Source organism: Oncorhynchus kisutch, linkage group LG17 (assembly GCF_002021735.2).
Source record: "Oncorhynchus kisutch isolate 150728-3 linkage group LG17, Okis_V2, whole genome shotgun sequence".
In the NCBI taxonomy this organism is placed as follows: Eukaryota; Metazoa; Chordata; class Actinopteri; order Salmoniformes; family Salmonidae; genus Oncorhynchus; species Oncorhynchus kisutch.
In genome coordinates this window covers 51,430,147-51,445,640 of record NC_034190.2, presented here as the reverse complement: position 1 = coordinate 51,445,640, position 15,494 = coordinate 51,430,147, and the positions used below count along the sequence as shown (strand labels likewise).

The window sequence follows — 15,494 nt, the reverse complement described above, 5'->3', positions numbered from 1 at the left end:
CATGCTTGCTGTCGACGAGACTGAATTATGCAGAATGCAGTTACATTTAGTTAAATGCTTAAAATACACAGGATACTACATTCAATTGAAAAGGTCCTAACCAATTACAGTTGAAAAGTCCATTTGGTTATTAAATAGTCTGATGTCAGTGGCTATGGACACATTTTTCAGTCTATTTGTTCTTGCTTTGATGCTGGACAGTTGGTTCTGGTTGCGGAGGACTCTGCCATCGCTGTCTCCCCTTCTCTGTGGTAGGAGATCATGTAGAGAGAAGGTAGTCAGGTCGGCGCATGTCAGTGACCAATCTTACTGCTGTGCCTGTGGTGGTGGAAGGGTCAATGGGATGTCTCAGTTTTTTTGTTATTATCTTGCTTGCTCTTTTCTGTACCCTACCCAGTGTGGCTTGCTGCTTCTTTGTGCAGCCCATCAGCAACACACTGGCATTCGCCAGGCATGATCAGATCCGAGTGGTGTCGATGTCCACAAGGTCATATTTGATTACATCAGCGGTGGATGAAGGGCGGGTGGTGGGCGTGTTGAATAAAAATAAAAATACCTTAAAAACAAATAGATAAATGTCTAATTCTGGTGCAGTTTATCTCTATAGGCCACATAGAGTCCCCCCCCCCCCATTATTTTAGGCTATCTGGCTGTCAGTGCGTAAGTCTAAACTTTAGGACCAGACTAAATAGCCGACACGCCAATCGCAAAATGCTTTGGGAACAGGCAGATAAAAAGTTAACGTCAACCCACGGAGGCAAAAGAAGTCCATGTCGGTGTTTAATTCAATAAGAGTAAAGCTGCGAAATGGAGAGTTTAAAATAAAGAGAAGGGAGGGCCAGAAAAGTAATGTTTGCGAAAGATTTGGTGAAGTGGTAAATGAAGATGATAGCAGTGTTATGTTATGTGTGATGATTGTGAGGCGCTTTACAAATTTTACAGTCACAAGACGGGGACTTCAAATAAGCCCATGGCACGTCACCGGGACTGTAACCTACTGTTTGGATGGGGTAAATGGAAACTTACATCTGGACACTGACTGCAGGTCTATAACCTCTCGCATAGCCTTAATATGTACTCCTTAATAATTAAGAATTACTTGAGGTAAAATGATACACCAAATGTAGGCAAAATGTTGACTCAGGAACAGGATTGGAGAAGTATGATTTATTTATTTCAGCATCTTGAAAGAATGCCAATACCATCTGTAGAGGTGCTTTCTTTATCAGCATAATAAAAGCTGATAGTATTTTAACCACATAAAACATGCATCCAAACTGAACTGAAATCTGGGGTCGTGGGTCGTTTTCATAGCTTTCTATTTCCTTACAAGTGGTCAAACTGTTGTAATTTGGGAATTTTGCATAGAAAATCTTTTGTACTGTTACATTTCATCCCTGGTCCCTAAAATGTCTATGCTTCTCGAAAGAAGCAGAGATTACAGAAAAAAAGTAGAGATGTCAACTACTGTAGATTTAAGCATGCATTCTATCGATTTATGACATTATTCTGGTGAGCAATGGTTTATTTAGTCATCTAGGGCAACATATAATGACAGAAGAGAAGCTGCATGTACAGTTGAAGTCGGAAGTTTACATACACCTTAGCCAAATACATTTTTTTCACAATTCCTGACATTTGTCTTATGTCAGTTAGGATCACCACTTTGTTTTAAGAATGTGAAATGTCAGAATAATAGTAGAGAGAATGATTTATTTCAGCTTTTATTTCTTTCATTACATTCCCAGTGGGTCAGTTAACACTCAATTATTATTTAGTAGCATTGCCTTTAAATTGTTTAACTTGGGTCAAATGTTTTGGGTAGCCTTCCACAAGCTTCCCACAATAAGTTGGGTGAATTTTGTCCCATTCCTCCTGACAGAGCTGGTGTAACTGAGTCAGGTTTGTAGACCTCCTTGCTCGTACACGCTTTTTCAGTTCTGCCCACAAATTTTCTATGGGATTGAGGTCAGGGCTTTGTGATAACCACACCAATACCGTGACTTTGTTGTCCTTAAGCCATTTTGACTCACCACTTTGGAAGTATGCTTGGGGTCATTGTCCATTTGGAAGACCCATTTGCGACCAAGCTTTAACTTCCTGACTGATGTCTTGAGATGTTGCTTCAATATATCCACATCATTTACCGTCCTCATGATGCCATCTATTTTGTGAAGTGCACCAGTCCCTGCTGCAGCAAAGCACCCACACAACATGATGCTGCCACCCCCGTGCTTCACGGTTGGGATGGTGTTCTTTGGCTTGCAAGCCTCCCCTTTTTTCCACCAAACATAACGATGGTCATTATGGCCAAACAGTTCTGTTTTTATTTCATCATTTGTTTCATATTACTGTGGATATAGATACTTTTGTCCCTGTTTCCTCCAGCATCTTCACAAGGTCCTTTGCTGTTGTTCTGTTGATTTGCACTTTTCGCACCAAACTACGTTCATCTCTACGAGACAGAACGTGTGTCCTTCCTGAGCGGTATTGTCACATTCTGACCATAGTTCTGTTATTTTATCTTTGTTTTAGTATGGTCAGGGCGTGAGTTGGGGTGGGCAGTCTATGTTTGTTTTTCTATGTTGGTTTTGGAGTTCGGCCTAGTATGGTTCTCAATCAGAGGCAGCTGTCAATTGTTGTCCCTGATTGAGAATCATACTTAGGTAGCCTGGGTTTCAGTTTTGGGTTGTGGGTGTTTGTCTTCCGTGTCAGTGTTTGTCGCCACACAGGACTGTTTCGTTCATTTCACGTTTATTGTTTTGTATTTCGTAGTGTTTATGTTTTAAAATAAACATTATGGACACTTACCCCGCTGCGTTTTGGTCCTCCGATTCTTCTCACTTCTCCTCCTCAGAAGAGGAAGAGGTTTGTTACAGGTATGATGGCTGCATGGTCCCATGGTGTTTATACTTGCATACTATTGTTTGTACAGATGAACGTGGTACCTTCAGGCCTTTGAAAATTGCTCCCAAGGGTGAACCAGACTTGTGGAGGTCTACAATGATTTTTCTTGGGTCTTGGCTAATTTCTTTTGATTTTCCCATGATGTCAAGCAAAGACGCACTGAGTTTGAAGGTCGGCCTTGAAATACATCTACAGGTACACCTCCAATGGACTCAAATGATGTCAATTAGCCATCAGAAGCTTCTAAAGCCATGACATCATTTTCTGGAATTTTCCACGCTGTTTAAAGGCACAGTCAACTTAGTGTATGTAAACTTCTGACCCGCTGGAATTGTGATAGTGAATTATAAGTGAAATAATCTGTCTGTAAACAATTGTAGAAATTACTTGTGTCATGCACAAAGTAGATGTCCTAACCGACTTGCCAAAACTATAGTATGTTAACAAGAAATTGGTGGAGTGGTTGAAAAACAAGTTTTAATGACTCCAACCGAAGTGTATTTAACTTTCCGACTTCAACTGTGTCTAATTACAGACACGTTGACTAACAAATGCCTTATCAAAATGTCAGAAATTATAAACAGAATCATTTCTAAATTAGGCAACAAAAAAATCCTGCACCCCCTGTCCAAAAATGGTTCTGCCGTCTCAGTGTATTTTGTATATTAGTGGGTTAGGGTGGGGTGCTGGCCTCAGGTTTTCACTTCATCCATATAGTTGGGTGGTTATGGATTAGTTATTAGCAATTGCAGGCGGGTGCAGGTGAACAAACAGCTAACCCTCGCACCACTATCGTGTTCATTAGGGAGACCTTTAAAAACAGAGTGAAACAGGGCTGTACTACCTGAACATTACAATTCAGTTGCTTGAACGCATTGAGACAATTTTAATCCTAATGAATATCAACAGGATTCAAACAAAACAAAACAAAAACATTTCAAGGTTACAACATCAACATCCAAACAAAATTGTGTTTGCACTTTGAACCTGAAATGCACTGTTCACAGGTCAACATTGCCACTCCAATGCCCTCTTTGTCAAATCAACCTAATTGGTAGCACTCACAATAACACTTTGTCATCCAAGTCAGCTCATTCTCTCAGCACTCTTTATTTTTAAAACACAGGCTTCTCTGTTTGTTGAAACAATGGGCCCCTGTTAAAGCTTCACAAAGTTAATGAGTGGAACACACCACAACTCTGAAGTACATATGGCTCCAAACCTTCAAACACAAATGAAGCCCAAATATAGGCCATTCAGCATATTTTTTATCCAAAGCACTTTACAGTAGTGTGTGCATACATGTTTGTATTGTTGAGTCCAATGGGAATTGGAACCGCAAATCTGGCATTGCAAACCCCAAGCTCTACCAACTGAGCCACACCGCCATGTTCAGTTTGGCACGTCATATGCCAATGGTGTGTTAGCCCATACAGTTACGACAGAAACTACATCGATGAATGCTCATGCATTGCATAACAGCTAGTATTCCACAATCCAAGTTTATAAATAGGACCTGTATCCTGGTTATTCCTATTGACGGGCACTTTGAGAGAAATCGACCATGAACACCCATTGGTCAATTAGGTTTGAATCATCAGAGGCACGGAGAGGGAAAACAAGAGACCCCTCGTTCATAATATCTGATTAATACACCTCAGTGTGTTTACGTGTGTGTGTCCTTAATGCTTTAATAAATAGCCTCTATTATGAATAAAAACATGTGAATGACATTGGCACTGGAATTTCTACCCAGGGATAAATAACCCTGAGAATGCATTCCACTGGAGAATGACAGGGCAAGGGGCACTTGAGCCCAGCAGAGAGGCAATGGGATACTTCTACTCCTCCGACCTACTATATTATTCCAGACCTATCAGAGGAAGCATGGGTCAGTGTGGAGTGAAATGACCTGCGACTAAACCTGTATGAGAGTGAAAGGCGCCGATTATGGCCGATTACATTGCAATCCATGAGGAGACTGCGTGGCCGGCTGACCACCTATTACGCAAGTGCAGCAAGGAGCCAAGGTACGTTGCTAGCTAGCATTAAACTTATCTTATAAAAAAACTATCCATCTTAAAATAATCACTAGTTAACTACACATGGTTGATGATATTACTAGTTTAATTAGCTTGTCCGGCGTTGTATATAATCAATGCGGTGCCTGTTAATTTATCATCGAATCACAGCCTACTTCCCCAAACGGGTGATGATTTAACAAAAGCGCATTCGCATCAGGGTATATGCAGCAGTTTGGGCCGCCTGGCTCGTTGCGAACTGTGTGAAGAACATTTCTTCCTAACAAAGACAGTAATTCATTTGCCAGAATTTTACATCATTATGACATAACATTGAAGGTTGTGCAATGTAACAGCAATATTTAGACTTAGGGTTGCCCCTGTTCAATAAAATACGGAATGGTTCCGTATTTCACTGAAAGAATAAATGTTTTGTTTTCGAAATTATAGTTTCCAGATTTTACCATATGAATGACCTAAGGCTCATATTTCTGTGTGTTTATTATATTATAATTAAGTCTATGATTTGATATTTGATAGAGCAGTCTGACTGGGCGGTGGTAGGAAGCAGGCTCGTAAGCATTAATTCAAACAGCACTTTCCTGCATTTGCCAGCAGCTCTTCGCAATGCTTGAGGCACAGAGCTGTTTATGACTTCAAGCCTATCAACTCCCGAGATTAGGCTGGCAATACTATAGTGTCTATAAGAACATCCAATAGTCAAAGGTATATGAAATACAAATGGTATAGAGAGAAATAGTCCTATAATTCCTATAATAACTACAACCTAAAACTTCTTAACTGGGAATAGTACTCAGTGTTGTACGAGATCTTCAGTTTCTTGGCAATTTCTCGCATGGAATAGCCTTAAAAAATGTTTTAAATTGAATATCTATATGGTCGCTGAGAATGGTCTTCTGTGAGCCCATGTAGATATTCCATAAAATATCAGCTACAATATTAATTTACAACATCACATTGTCTACACTGTATTTCTGATCAATTTGATGTCATTTTAAAATGGACAAAAAAAAGAAGCTTTTCTTTCAAAAACATTTCTATGTGACCCCAAACTTTTGAACTGTAGTATATATGTAGGGTCAAGAACATTTACTGTATTTTCAGTAGCATAATATGGTCAGATGATCAGTGAATTGTTTCTCGTGTTATGGGTTGCACAAAAGGCTACTACGGCTAGGCTACATTTTGGTGTTGGGGTAAATTGTGTATCATATTCAATAGTTCTGGTATATATATATATTTATTTTATTTTATTATCCAACGTATAGTCCCTTCCACTCAGTAAGAACATACTTTCATGACAGTCTGAAATTGCAATTTCGTTAGGAATCTTTGTTTTTCACTCCCTTGAGATAGAGAGCACGAGAGAGAGATAGAGAGAGTTGGGTGTGTGTGTGGGTGAGTGAGATTTTGGGCTGACGAGTGTCTGATGGCATGCTGCCTTTTCATTCCCAGTCCAGACAAGAACAAATGGGTAACATCCTCAAGGCAAACTGCCTCATACTGTTAAAGAAGCATTCCTCAACTTTTCAAGTGTAAAAATAGCATGACTCACATCCTCTGATTATAATGGGAGGTACTTCTCACAATGAGGACAGAATTCCTCAGAGATGAGAATGTTCGCTGTTTAATTTCTTTAGGATTAACTGTGAAAACTGATAAGGCACACTATAGTTCCTCTAGAACCGTGTATATTTGGGTACTGTGGAGGTACCCCCGCCCCACACACATAGTCTTTCTTTATGACAAACATTTTGTACACTTGCTGATGTATTTTTAAAAATCAATATACAAAATATGGTATGGGTAGAAGATACAGACTCAACCTTTTGAGGTACTAACTGACATTCAGACTTGTGTAATAACATTGGAATTACACTAGTTAAAACATTGTGTTAACATGTCCCATAGTAATTGTGTAATTGCATAGTAGTGGGTTAAACAATAGGAATGCTATTATTTGGTGCACATAGTGAATTCAGGGTTTAGGGATTGTGTTCTAACTGTCAGACCAACACCGTAGCCATTACACCAAGGGGCTCAAACCTCTTAACGAAGTTCTAGGTGTTGTAAGGTTAACTACTAGTCTAATTTCTGAGAGCACATCCTGCGCTTCACTATTACAAAACCCTTTCGCCCCTTCGCCAATGAGGCGTGATTACATTGGCCTACCAACATAGCCACCCCACTTCTAATGCAGCATATCAGGGAGTAGCCAAAACAGAATTTGTTCTTAACTGACTTGCCTGGTTAAATAACGGTTAAATTAAAAAATCTATTAAAAAAAAGTTGAACCTGGGACCATCAGCCAAAGTCTAAGGCATTACACCAAGAAGCTCAGACCTCTGAACCGAAGGTCTATTGCTATGTAAATGTAATAACGTAAGCAACACCTTGTCAACAACTTGTAATCAAGTTCAACAAGTTTCTCAACAACCTGTGAAATAGTCTGAGTGAAAACAACATATCAGACACGTGGACAATGGCTTGATTGACAATTTAACAATTTAAAGTGCTAAAAGAAAGTGACATCACTTACTTTTTTCTGTACTCATCTCTATCTCTTTTGACTTTAGCCAACACATTGTAAAGGGCTCGCAGTTCAGGGGTGACGGTGTCGACTTGAATTCCAACACCATCCGGCTGCATCCATGACACCCCGGGGCTGTGGATAGTCTCGATTCGGTCCCCAAACCTCCTTGTGTGGGTAAAGCTCCATATCGTACCGGGTAGCCGTGGCCGAGCCAGAAAAAAGTCCAAATAGCCCGTTTGGGTGGCTTGTTCTCGGCTAAAGTAGGCTCTGTAGCGGGATTGCTCTAAAGCTTGCTGTAGTTGATTTTCTAACAACTTGTTTCTACGCTCCAATTCATGAACTTTAGCTAGGAAACATCGAAATCGCAGGTTAAGGGTTTTCAAGGCATGAATGTTGGAACCCAAATCGTTCCGTAGGGCACTAGACACCCTACCACCAGAGGCTGGCGCTCCTACTGGGAACGCAGAGGCACCCGAAGATGGCAAAGCCTCAGCAAAGACCATCGAATTCATCATTTTGTTTGAGTTAAATGAGCAATACATTCCACTGAAAATGTTCCCGGTATTCTGAGGGGTCAACTTCAACTAGCGTACTACAGGATTTTTCACCCCCGCCCTACCGTAAAAATAGGCCAATCCTCCAAGCTGAGGTCCGCGATGAAGTGATTCTTTGAAATTATTTTATGCGTCTACAAATCTTGCTGTGAACGCCGTGTCACTGTGTTATCTTAGACAAAGTAGGAATGTAGACACGACACAAACATAAACACCATATGTCACCTTCTTCATGATGCTGTTGACGTGAATGCATCTCCATGCAAAACGGTTTACTAGGCTATTCTGATAGCCCTAGGCTATGTAGCCTGCGCAACTTCTCTGTCAATTGCTGCTGCTAGTTTTTCCAAAATCATTCTCCTTCATTCATTTGTTCTGCGCCACCCATCCTTTTTTGATAGTCGTCCTAGCACTGAACCAGATAGCGTTACCGCCGAAATGCATGAAATCAACGATATGTCTACTGTCCCATAGCTGTGTTCCCGTTACCGGTATCATGTTACAGCCAAACGAAAACACCCTCTCCGCCCCGCACTCTCTTCTACAATCTCCCCTGATACACCCTGGATTGCTGATGTATTGGTAAGTGAGAGGCTCCGAAGCCACCAGTCGGCCATATTGGCACTTCCCAGAAAGTGCAGTCCTCCATAAGAATGAATGGAATTCTACAGTATTTCAATAGAGTACCACAGTATGAGTCATAATACACATAAAACCTAGGCTAGCAGTCAAACACGGAAATGTTTCCAATCGTTTTTCCACCATTAATTTTTCCCATAGGGGATTTTAAAACCACTTCAAATAAGGTCTGTCTTTCATGTAGGCTTTACCCTGGCGTGATGTTTTGATAACAGTGTAAATCTCTCACTTTTATCAATATATTTGCCTGTATTTACCCCCGAAATGAAATGATAATTAGCCGCTAATGTGGCTATCATAGAACTACACATCCTCAGCAAGCATTGACATCATAACTCAAGGCAGTGTTGCAGGGTAGGAAAAAATTCCACATTTCTCCATGCAAACTCTCATCGACAAGTAGAAAGTAACCTATTAAGTAGAATAACTAGTAGATATTATAGCGTTTTTGTAGTTTATCGTTTAAATAATTTATATTGTGTATTTCTCGTTTGTATTGTTTAGCATTTTTCAAATGACCTATCTTAATTACTATAATTTTTTGCATGACCCTGGCCTTTGTAGCTAACTAGTTAACCTTAGGCATCTCCGTCGATCAGAAGCAAGTATGGTTCAGTGCTATGTACCGGATTGTACCCACTATTCTAATAAGCACACATGCATTTGATAATTTTCCGACCTCTGTAAGCGAGAGGCGTCGCTGGAGCCATGTAATAAGGTAAGTTCTGTTTTCTAGCTGCTAACAAGCTATTTTGGGTAGGTAAAAGATCCGTGGTTAGCTAGCTAGGTGCTTATGAAAATTAGCTAGGTAACCACCAACTGTAGTTACTTGCCGCTGTTAGAGAATTTCCAGTCATCTGGTGATTTTCAGTACCTATACTGTTCTCTTTGAAGTAGAAAGAAGAATTGATATAAGTTTAAATATTAGACATGTAAAAAACAAAACGTAAGCAGAATCCGTGTGGATGAGGCAAGGTAGACCAACAAGACGTGACTGGTCTGGGCCATATCTGATCTTGTGAAGGCAACATTGGCCTGAACTTGTGAAGACCTTTGGACAGGAACATTAGCTAATCAGTTATAGGCACCATTAGACCTGCAGTAGGTGTGTGCATGTCTGTGTGTAACGCCACCAATAGAATCTATGCCCTAATAGGAAAGGCAGCAAGATTAGGGTGGCCAAGGCTGGAAGGTATCAATAATTTACATGAAAAGGGGGTGACAATGTTATGTAAGGGTAAGACTGTATAAAAGCAAAGTAATGAGAATGGAGAGTCAGTTCTTCCATGGAATTGCTCGGCTTTGTTACTTTTTGTAATAAAGTCTAGTTGAATTCACAAGCACCGGCATCTGAGAAATATTTGATTCAATATTTCCACGACACCGCACATTACCTTCCTTACAAGTAAAAGGAAACCAGCGTAGACTAGCATAATGACAGTTGTTACCTTTTTATTATTGACAAATCCTTTGTGAGCTAGCCGCCATATTTTTCCACATGGTGAGATGCTAGCTAACACTTGCCCAGGGCAGGGATATTTAGTTAGCTAGCTAGTGCTTCTACACCTGGCATTGCTTGCTGTTTGGGGTTTTAGGTTGGGTTTCTGTACAGCACTTTGTGACATCAGCTGATGTAAGAAGGGCTTTATGAATACATTTGTTTTGATTTGATTAGTTAACTTGCCGTTCGTGTAGTCAGACTAGCTAGCTACTGCAAGCCCGACACTAGGGAAAGGATAGTTGGTTAGCTAGCATTTTCGCCACGTAGAATGGTCTGACTACATGAACGGTGAGCGAATTTTAACTAGAAAACTAGCTAAATATGACCTGGTGTTAGTTAGTTAGCCACCTTGGTTGGCTAATTAGCTACATTAGCTACATACGTTGCACCATATCATCGCCGTTTTGTCAGACTTTCTCAACAGACAGTGAAATGCTAGCGAATGTGCCTAATGTTAGCGATTAGTGCTATCTAGCTAACATTAAATATGTTAGATCAGATGTGGGATCTGGGGAAATGTCTTACACAAAAGATGAGCTAACGTAACAAGCTAAACGTTAGCTAAATATCCCTGCCTTGGTGGGCTAGCAAAAATTTCACCACATGGAAAACTCTGACGACACGAACAGTGAGCTAACGTTAACTAGCTAGCTAAATATCTCTGCCCTGGTGGGTTAACGTCAGTTAGCATGTCACCATGTGGATAAAAATGTGTATTAGTATTAATTTAAGGTTTATATAAATGATAGGTGTGGACAATCCTGTTACTCTGGTTGTGTAAATTGCTGTCTTCACTTACCTCTCTACCTAATTCACCACTTGCACATCACTTGTTCTACCCCCACCCTCTGTACTCTGAAACTTGCATGTTCGTAACGAGGTGTCTCTGTTCCGAACAAAGTCTCTCATGTCTATTCTAAGAACAAACTGTTTTTAGTACTCACAGGAGAACACAGAGGACTCAGAATATTTAGCCACCTCATCCAGTAGATATTGGTTGGTTCGACACATTGAGACAGTTGTGGTGGATTAAGGAAATGTAACAAGGTTAGGCTACATAAGACAAGCCCCAACTCAGAATCAATGGGCTCTCAACGAATCACCTATGGGTGGGTCGTTGACCAGCTCCATTATTGCAATGATTAATCAATATCAAATAAAGATTGATTGTTTGAAGAAATGACAAAGTCTCTCTCACTTGATTAGAATTTCCACGACACTAGCCTGACGCAGCAGTGAAAGTTTGCCTTTACTAACATCGCATTCCACAGATTTAGGACCCAAATGTTACCCAGTCTAGTAGAAATTGTGGTCTACTGGCTCAGGTGGCCAGTGCCCAAAATCCTTAAATTCCGTCTCTGCATGTCAGTCCCTATCAGATGATCCCCCTACCACTGTGGTCCTCCTCAGTGACCTCTCGGCTGAGGGTTTTAACTTTCCGCTTGAGAATTACAATCAGAAGTACAGTCATATAGCTCATCGCAAGACTTCACCTCTTCAAGCAAATAGTACCCTAGACTGTCATGATCATCTAGTTGAGCATTCCAGATAATTCCTCCATCCCAGCAGAAATGTCCCATCCACATAGTAGTATTTCAGATGTGCAGATAGACCAAAGCTCAGTCTATTTTCCCCATTACTATAGTCAAGTCTGTGGGTGATGGTACTTTAATATAGATGTTACCATTTTAGTTATCAACCTAGCAACAAATTGGGGGGTCTTTCACACGGGTGGACCGGAAACCCAGTGACAACACTTAGGTCTGGTGCTAACATTTTCTGTTGGGAAAGAGAAATAGCCCTGTATTTACCAGAACTGTATCTCATCCACCATGGCAGAAGAGGACGATCCAGACACATCCACCATGGCAGACGATGAAGTTCCAGGTCCCTTGGCCGCTGAAGAATGTAGGAGGCTGCTGTCTGCACAGTTGCAGAATGTTTTCACTGAGGTGTATCGTGAGGAAACATTGGTGCAGTTGAAGGTTCTACAGGAAAATCAGCTGTATACCCGCAACAGGTATTCAGCATCACAGCTGTATATTAAAGTACTTAGGATGGAAACAGGACTTCCAGTCAAAGACATGTTCAACATTGTTGTTGACTACTTGGAACGTTACAAGGACCGTGTCGTATACTTTGCCAAGTGGAGGGTTGAGGTGCTGTCATTTGAGGATTAAGTGTTCATGGAGTTTATGAAGTTGGGTCACAGCTACACCAACTTGTACCTGGCTCAACTATTCTGTTGTAGTGCAAGCAGTCAGCAATGTCACCATCACTTTTATTCACGTGATCCACAAGCTTTTTTTCATTAGCATCATGACGACTGTTACAAGTCAGGAGAAGAACCAAACGTACTTGTCTGCTTCTTTTCAGAGGTCCAGCAAAAACTGGAGGATGGTCATTGACTGTACTGACATAGAAGTTGCTACTCCAGGTCAGATGGACTTGCAGATGCAAACCTACTCTGTGTACCGTTCAATGTGCTCCTTCAAGCTACTCCTGGGAGTTGCACCTAATTCGGTGATAACATACTGCAGCGATCTGTATTCAGGACCAGTGTCGGACAAAGCCATTGTCCAGAAGTCAGGGTTTGAGAAGATCTTCACATCTGGAGACATGATTTTGGCATACAAAGGTTTCTTGATCCAGAGCTTAATGCCTGCAGGAGTCACTGTGAACATTCCTCCATTTCTGAACCCCGGGCAGGTTAACAGAGAGTGAGATACATCTCACAAAAGGCATATAGAGAAACAGGATCCATGTTGAGATGGCAAAATGCTCGACGAAAAGATTTCAAAATCCTGAGATTCAACCCACCTTATCTGCGTTGTTATAGTAATGTGCTGGTGCAGACTTGTAAACCTCCAAGACCCACTCGTAGCTGTTGATTGGGAAAACAAGAACAAACAATGAGGCACGAGGATTGGGTGTTGAGGGACCACTTGTCTCATTGTCCAAGGTGTGTTTGTGTTATGATAAACAATGCATTTCCTGTACAGATAAAGATGGTTATAATGCATTGGAAAAAAACAACCACGGACCAAATACCTCTTTGTTTTCCAGTCCAACAGGAGTGCATCCCTCAGGCCATCCGGTGCATGGACATCCTGTTCCAGTGCGATCCGAGGCTGACCGTCCAGTTGTAGAGACGACAGCAGATCGAGCCTGAGGACGGACAGGTCAGTAACCCATCAAATATGATACAATAGTTTACAACAATGATTTTGAAGATATATCTGCAGAGTTTGTTCGTCAGCTAGCTAGCCAAACAGTTTTAGTGGAATTACTAACTTCCAATATTTAAAAAGGTTAAGGAAAAAGTAAAGGAAAAGCAATGGCTGCATGATGTTTAATGCCACCCTCAGCAAGGAGATCTGTCAGAAGTGATGGCTCTCCCATCCTTAGATGCTCTCTCTCAATTCAATTCAAGGGGCTTTAATGGCATGGGAAACATACGTGTACATTGCCAAAGCAAGTGAAATAGATAAACAAAAGTGAAATAAACAATAAATGAACAGTAGACATTACACTCACAAAAGTTCCAAAATAAAAGACATTTCAAATGTCATATTATGCCTATATACTACGTTGTAACAATGTGCAAATAGTTAAAGTAAAAAAGGGAACATACAACCACTACATATGGGTTGTATATACAATGGTGTTTGTTCACTGGTTGCCCTTTTCTTGTGGCAGCAGGTCTCAAATTTTGCTGCTGTGATTTCACCTAATAGATAATGGGAGTTGATCAAAATTATTTTCAAATTATTTGTGGGTCTGTGTAATCTGAGGAAAATATGTGTCTCTAATATGGTCATACATTTGGCAGGAGGTTAGGAAGTGCAGCTGTTTCCACCTCATTTTGTGGGCAGTGTGCACATGTCCTGTCTTATCTTGAGCCAGGTCTGCCTACCTTTCTCAATAGCAAGGCTATCCTCACCGAGTATGTACATGGTCAAAGCTTTCCTTAAGTTTAGGTCAGTCACAGTGGTCAGGTATTCTGCCACTGTGTACTCTCTGTTTAGGGCCAAATAGCTTTCTAGTTTACTGTTTTTTTGTTAATTCTTTCCAATGTGTCAAGTAATTATCTTTACGTTTTCTCATGATTTGGTTGGGTCTTATTGTGTTGCTGTCCTGGGGCTCTGTGGGGTCTGTTTGTGAACAGAGCCCCAGGACAAGCTTGCTTAAGGAACTCTTCTCCAGGTTCATTTCTCTGTAGGTGATGGCTTTGTTATGGAAGGTTTTGGAATCGTTTCCTTTTAGGTGCTTGTAGAATGTAACTGCTCTATTCTGGATTTGGATTATTTGCCGGAATCGGCCTAATTCTGCTCTGCCTGCATTATTTGGCGTTTTACACCAAGAATATTCTTGCAGAATTCTGCATGCAGTCTCAATTTTGTTTTTTTCCCATTTTGTTTATTCCAATTCTTGGTTGGTGAGCGGACACCATACCTCACAACCATGAAGGGCAATGGTTTCTATAACTGATTCGACATAATTGGTATGTCGAATTTTATGTTCCTTTTGATGTCATAGAAGGCATAGTCTCTCAGATCGTTCACAACTTTGTGGAAGTTATCTGTGGTGCTGATGTTAAGGCCGAGGGAGGGCTGTCTCTGTCTCTCTCTCTCAGCATGGCACAGACAGTTATAGAATGTTCTCACTTCATCCCAGGAGAAATGTACCATCCACATAGTGATTTTTTCCCTTCAGCTCAGCATTTTAGGAAAACCTACTATTCTTAGGAAAACCTACTTCCTACTGTAGTGGAATAGTGTAGAATATGCGACATCTCACAGACATGTTAGCTAGTTAGCTACAACATACAGATATAGTTACTCCAAGACGAATACGAGTCATCAAGCCAAAGTCTTTCCTTCACTCTCTGACATTATTGTCAAAACATTTCTACAGTTTTGCACCTAATGAGAGGCACTGAGGCTAGTTAGCTAGCTTGGTAACACAACTAGCTAGCTAAACTTAGCTTGTGGTGGTACTAGCTAGTTATGGCCGAATCGGTCACCAAATAGTACTGAACAACACTGCCTCGGTTAAAGCTGCAACGTGCTTCCTGTTAAGTTTAGTTTTTGCTTCTTTTACTTTTGGGGTTTTGTACACCAGCTTCAAACAGCTGAAAATACAATATGTTTAGTTAAGGAAAATATATTTTACAGTGGTTTGGAAGCTGTTGGGAGAAAAAAAATAATCATATCACTGAAATGTATTGAACTCACTTATTATCGCAAATGTCAATGAACTGTTGTATTAATTTCTCAAGTTTCATCAGGAAAAGGTCAAATACTTGTAACGAGCAT

General features: G+C 40.7%; 1 protein-coding gene across 3 annotated transcripts in view; it reads right to left on the bottom strand.

Annotated features, from left to right (window-relative positions):
* Positions 1-9,658, bottom strand: part of LOC109907855 (intermediate filament family orphan 2) — a 39,501-nt gene extending 29,843 nt beyond the window's left edge. The window contains exon 1 of one of the 3 annotated variants that reach the window (XM_031794026.1): positions 7,489-9,658. In XM_031794026.1, coding sequence (XP_031649886.1) covers positions 7,489-8,024 — 536 coding nt within the window. In that variant the 5' untranslated portion in view covers positions 8,025-9,658. The remainder of the gene's footprint in view (positions 1-7,488) is intronic. The other 2 variants (XM_031794025.1, XM_020506103.2) reach the window with 2 other exon arrangements.
* Positions 9,659-15,494: the final 5,836 nt, after the last annotated feature.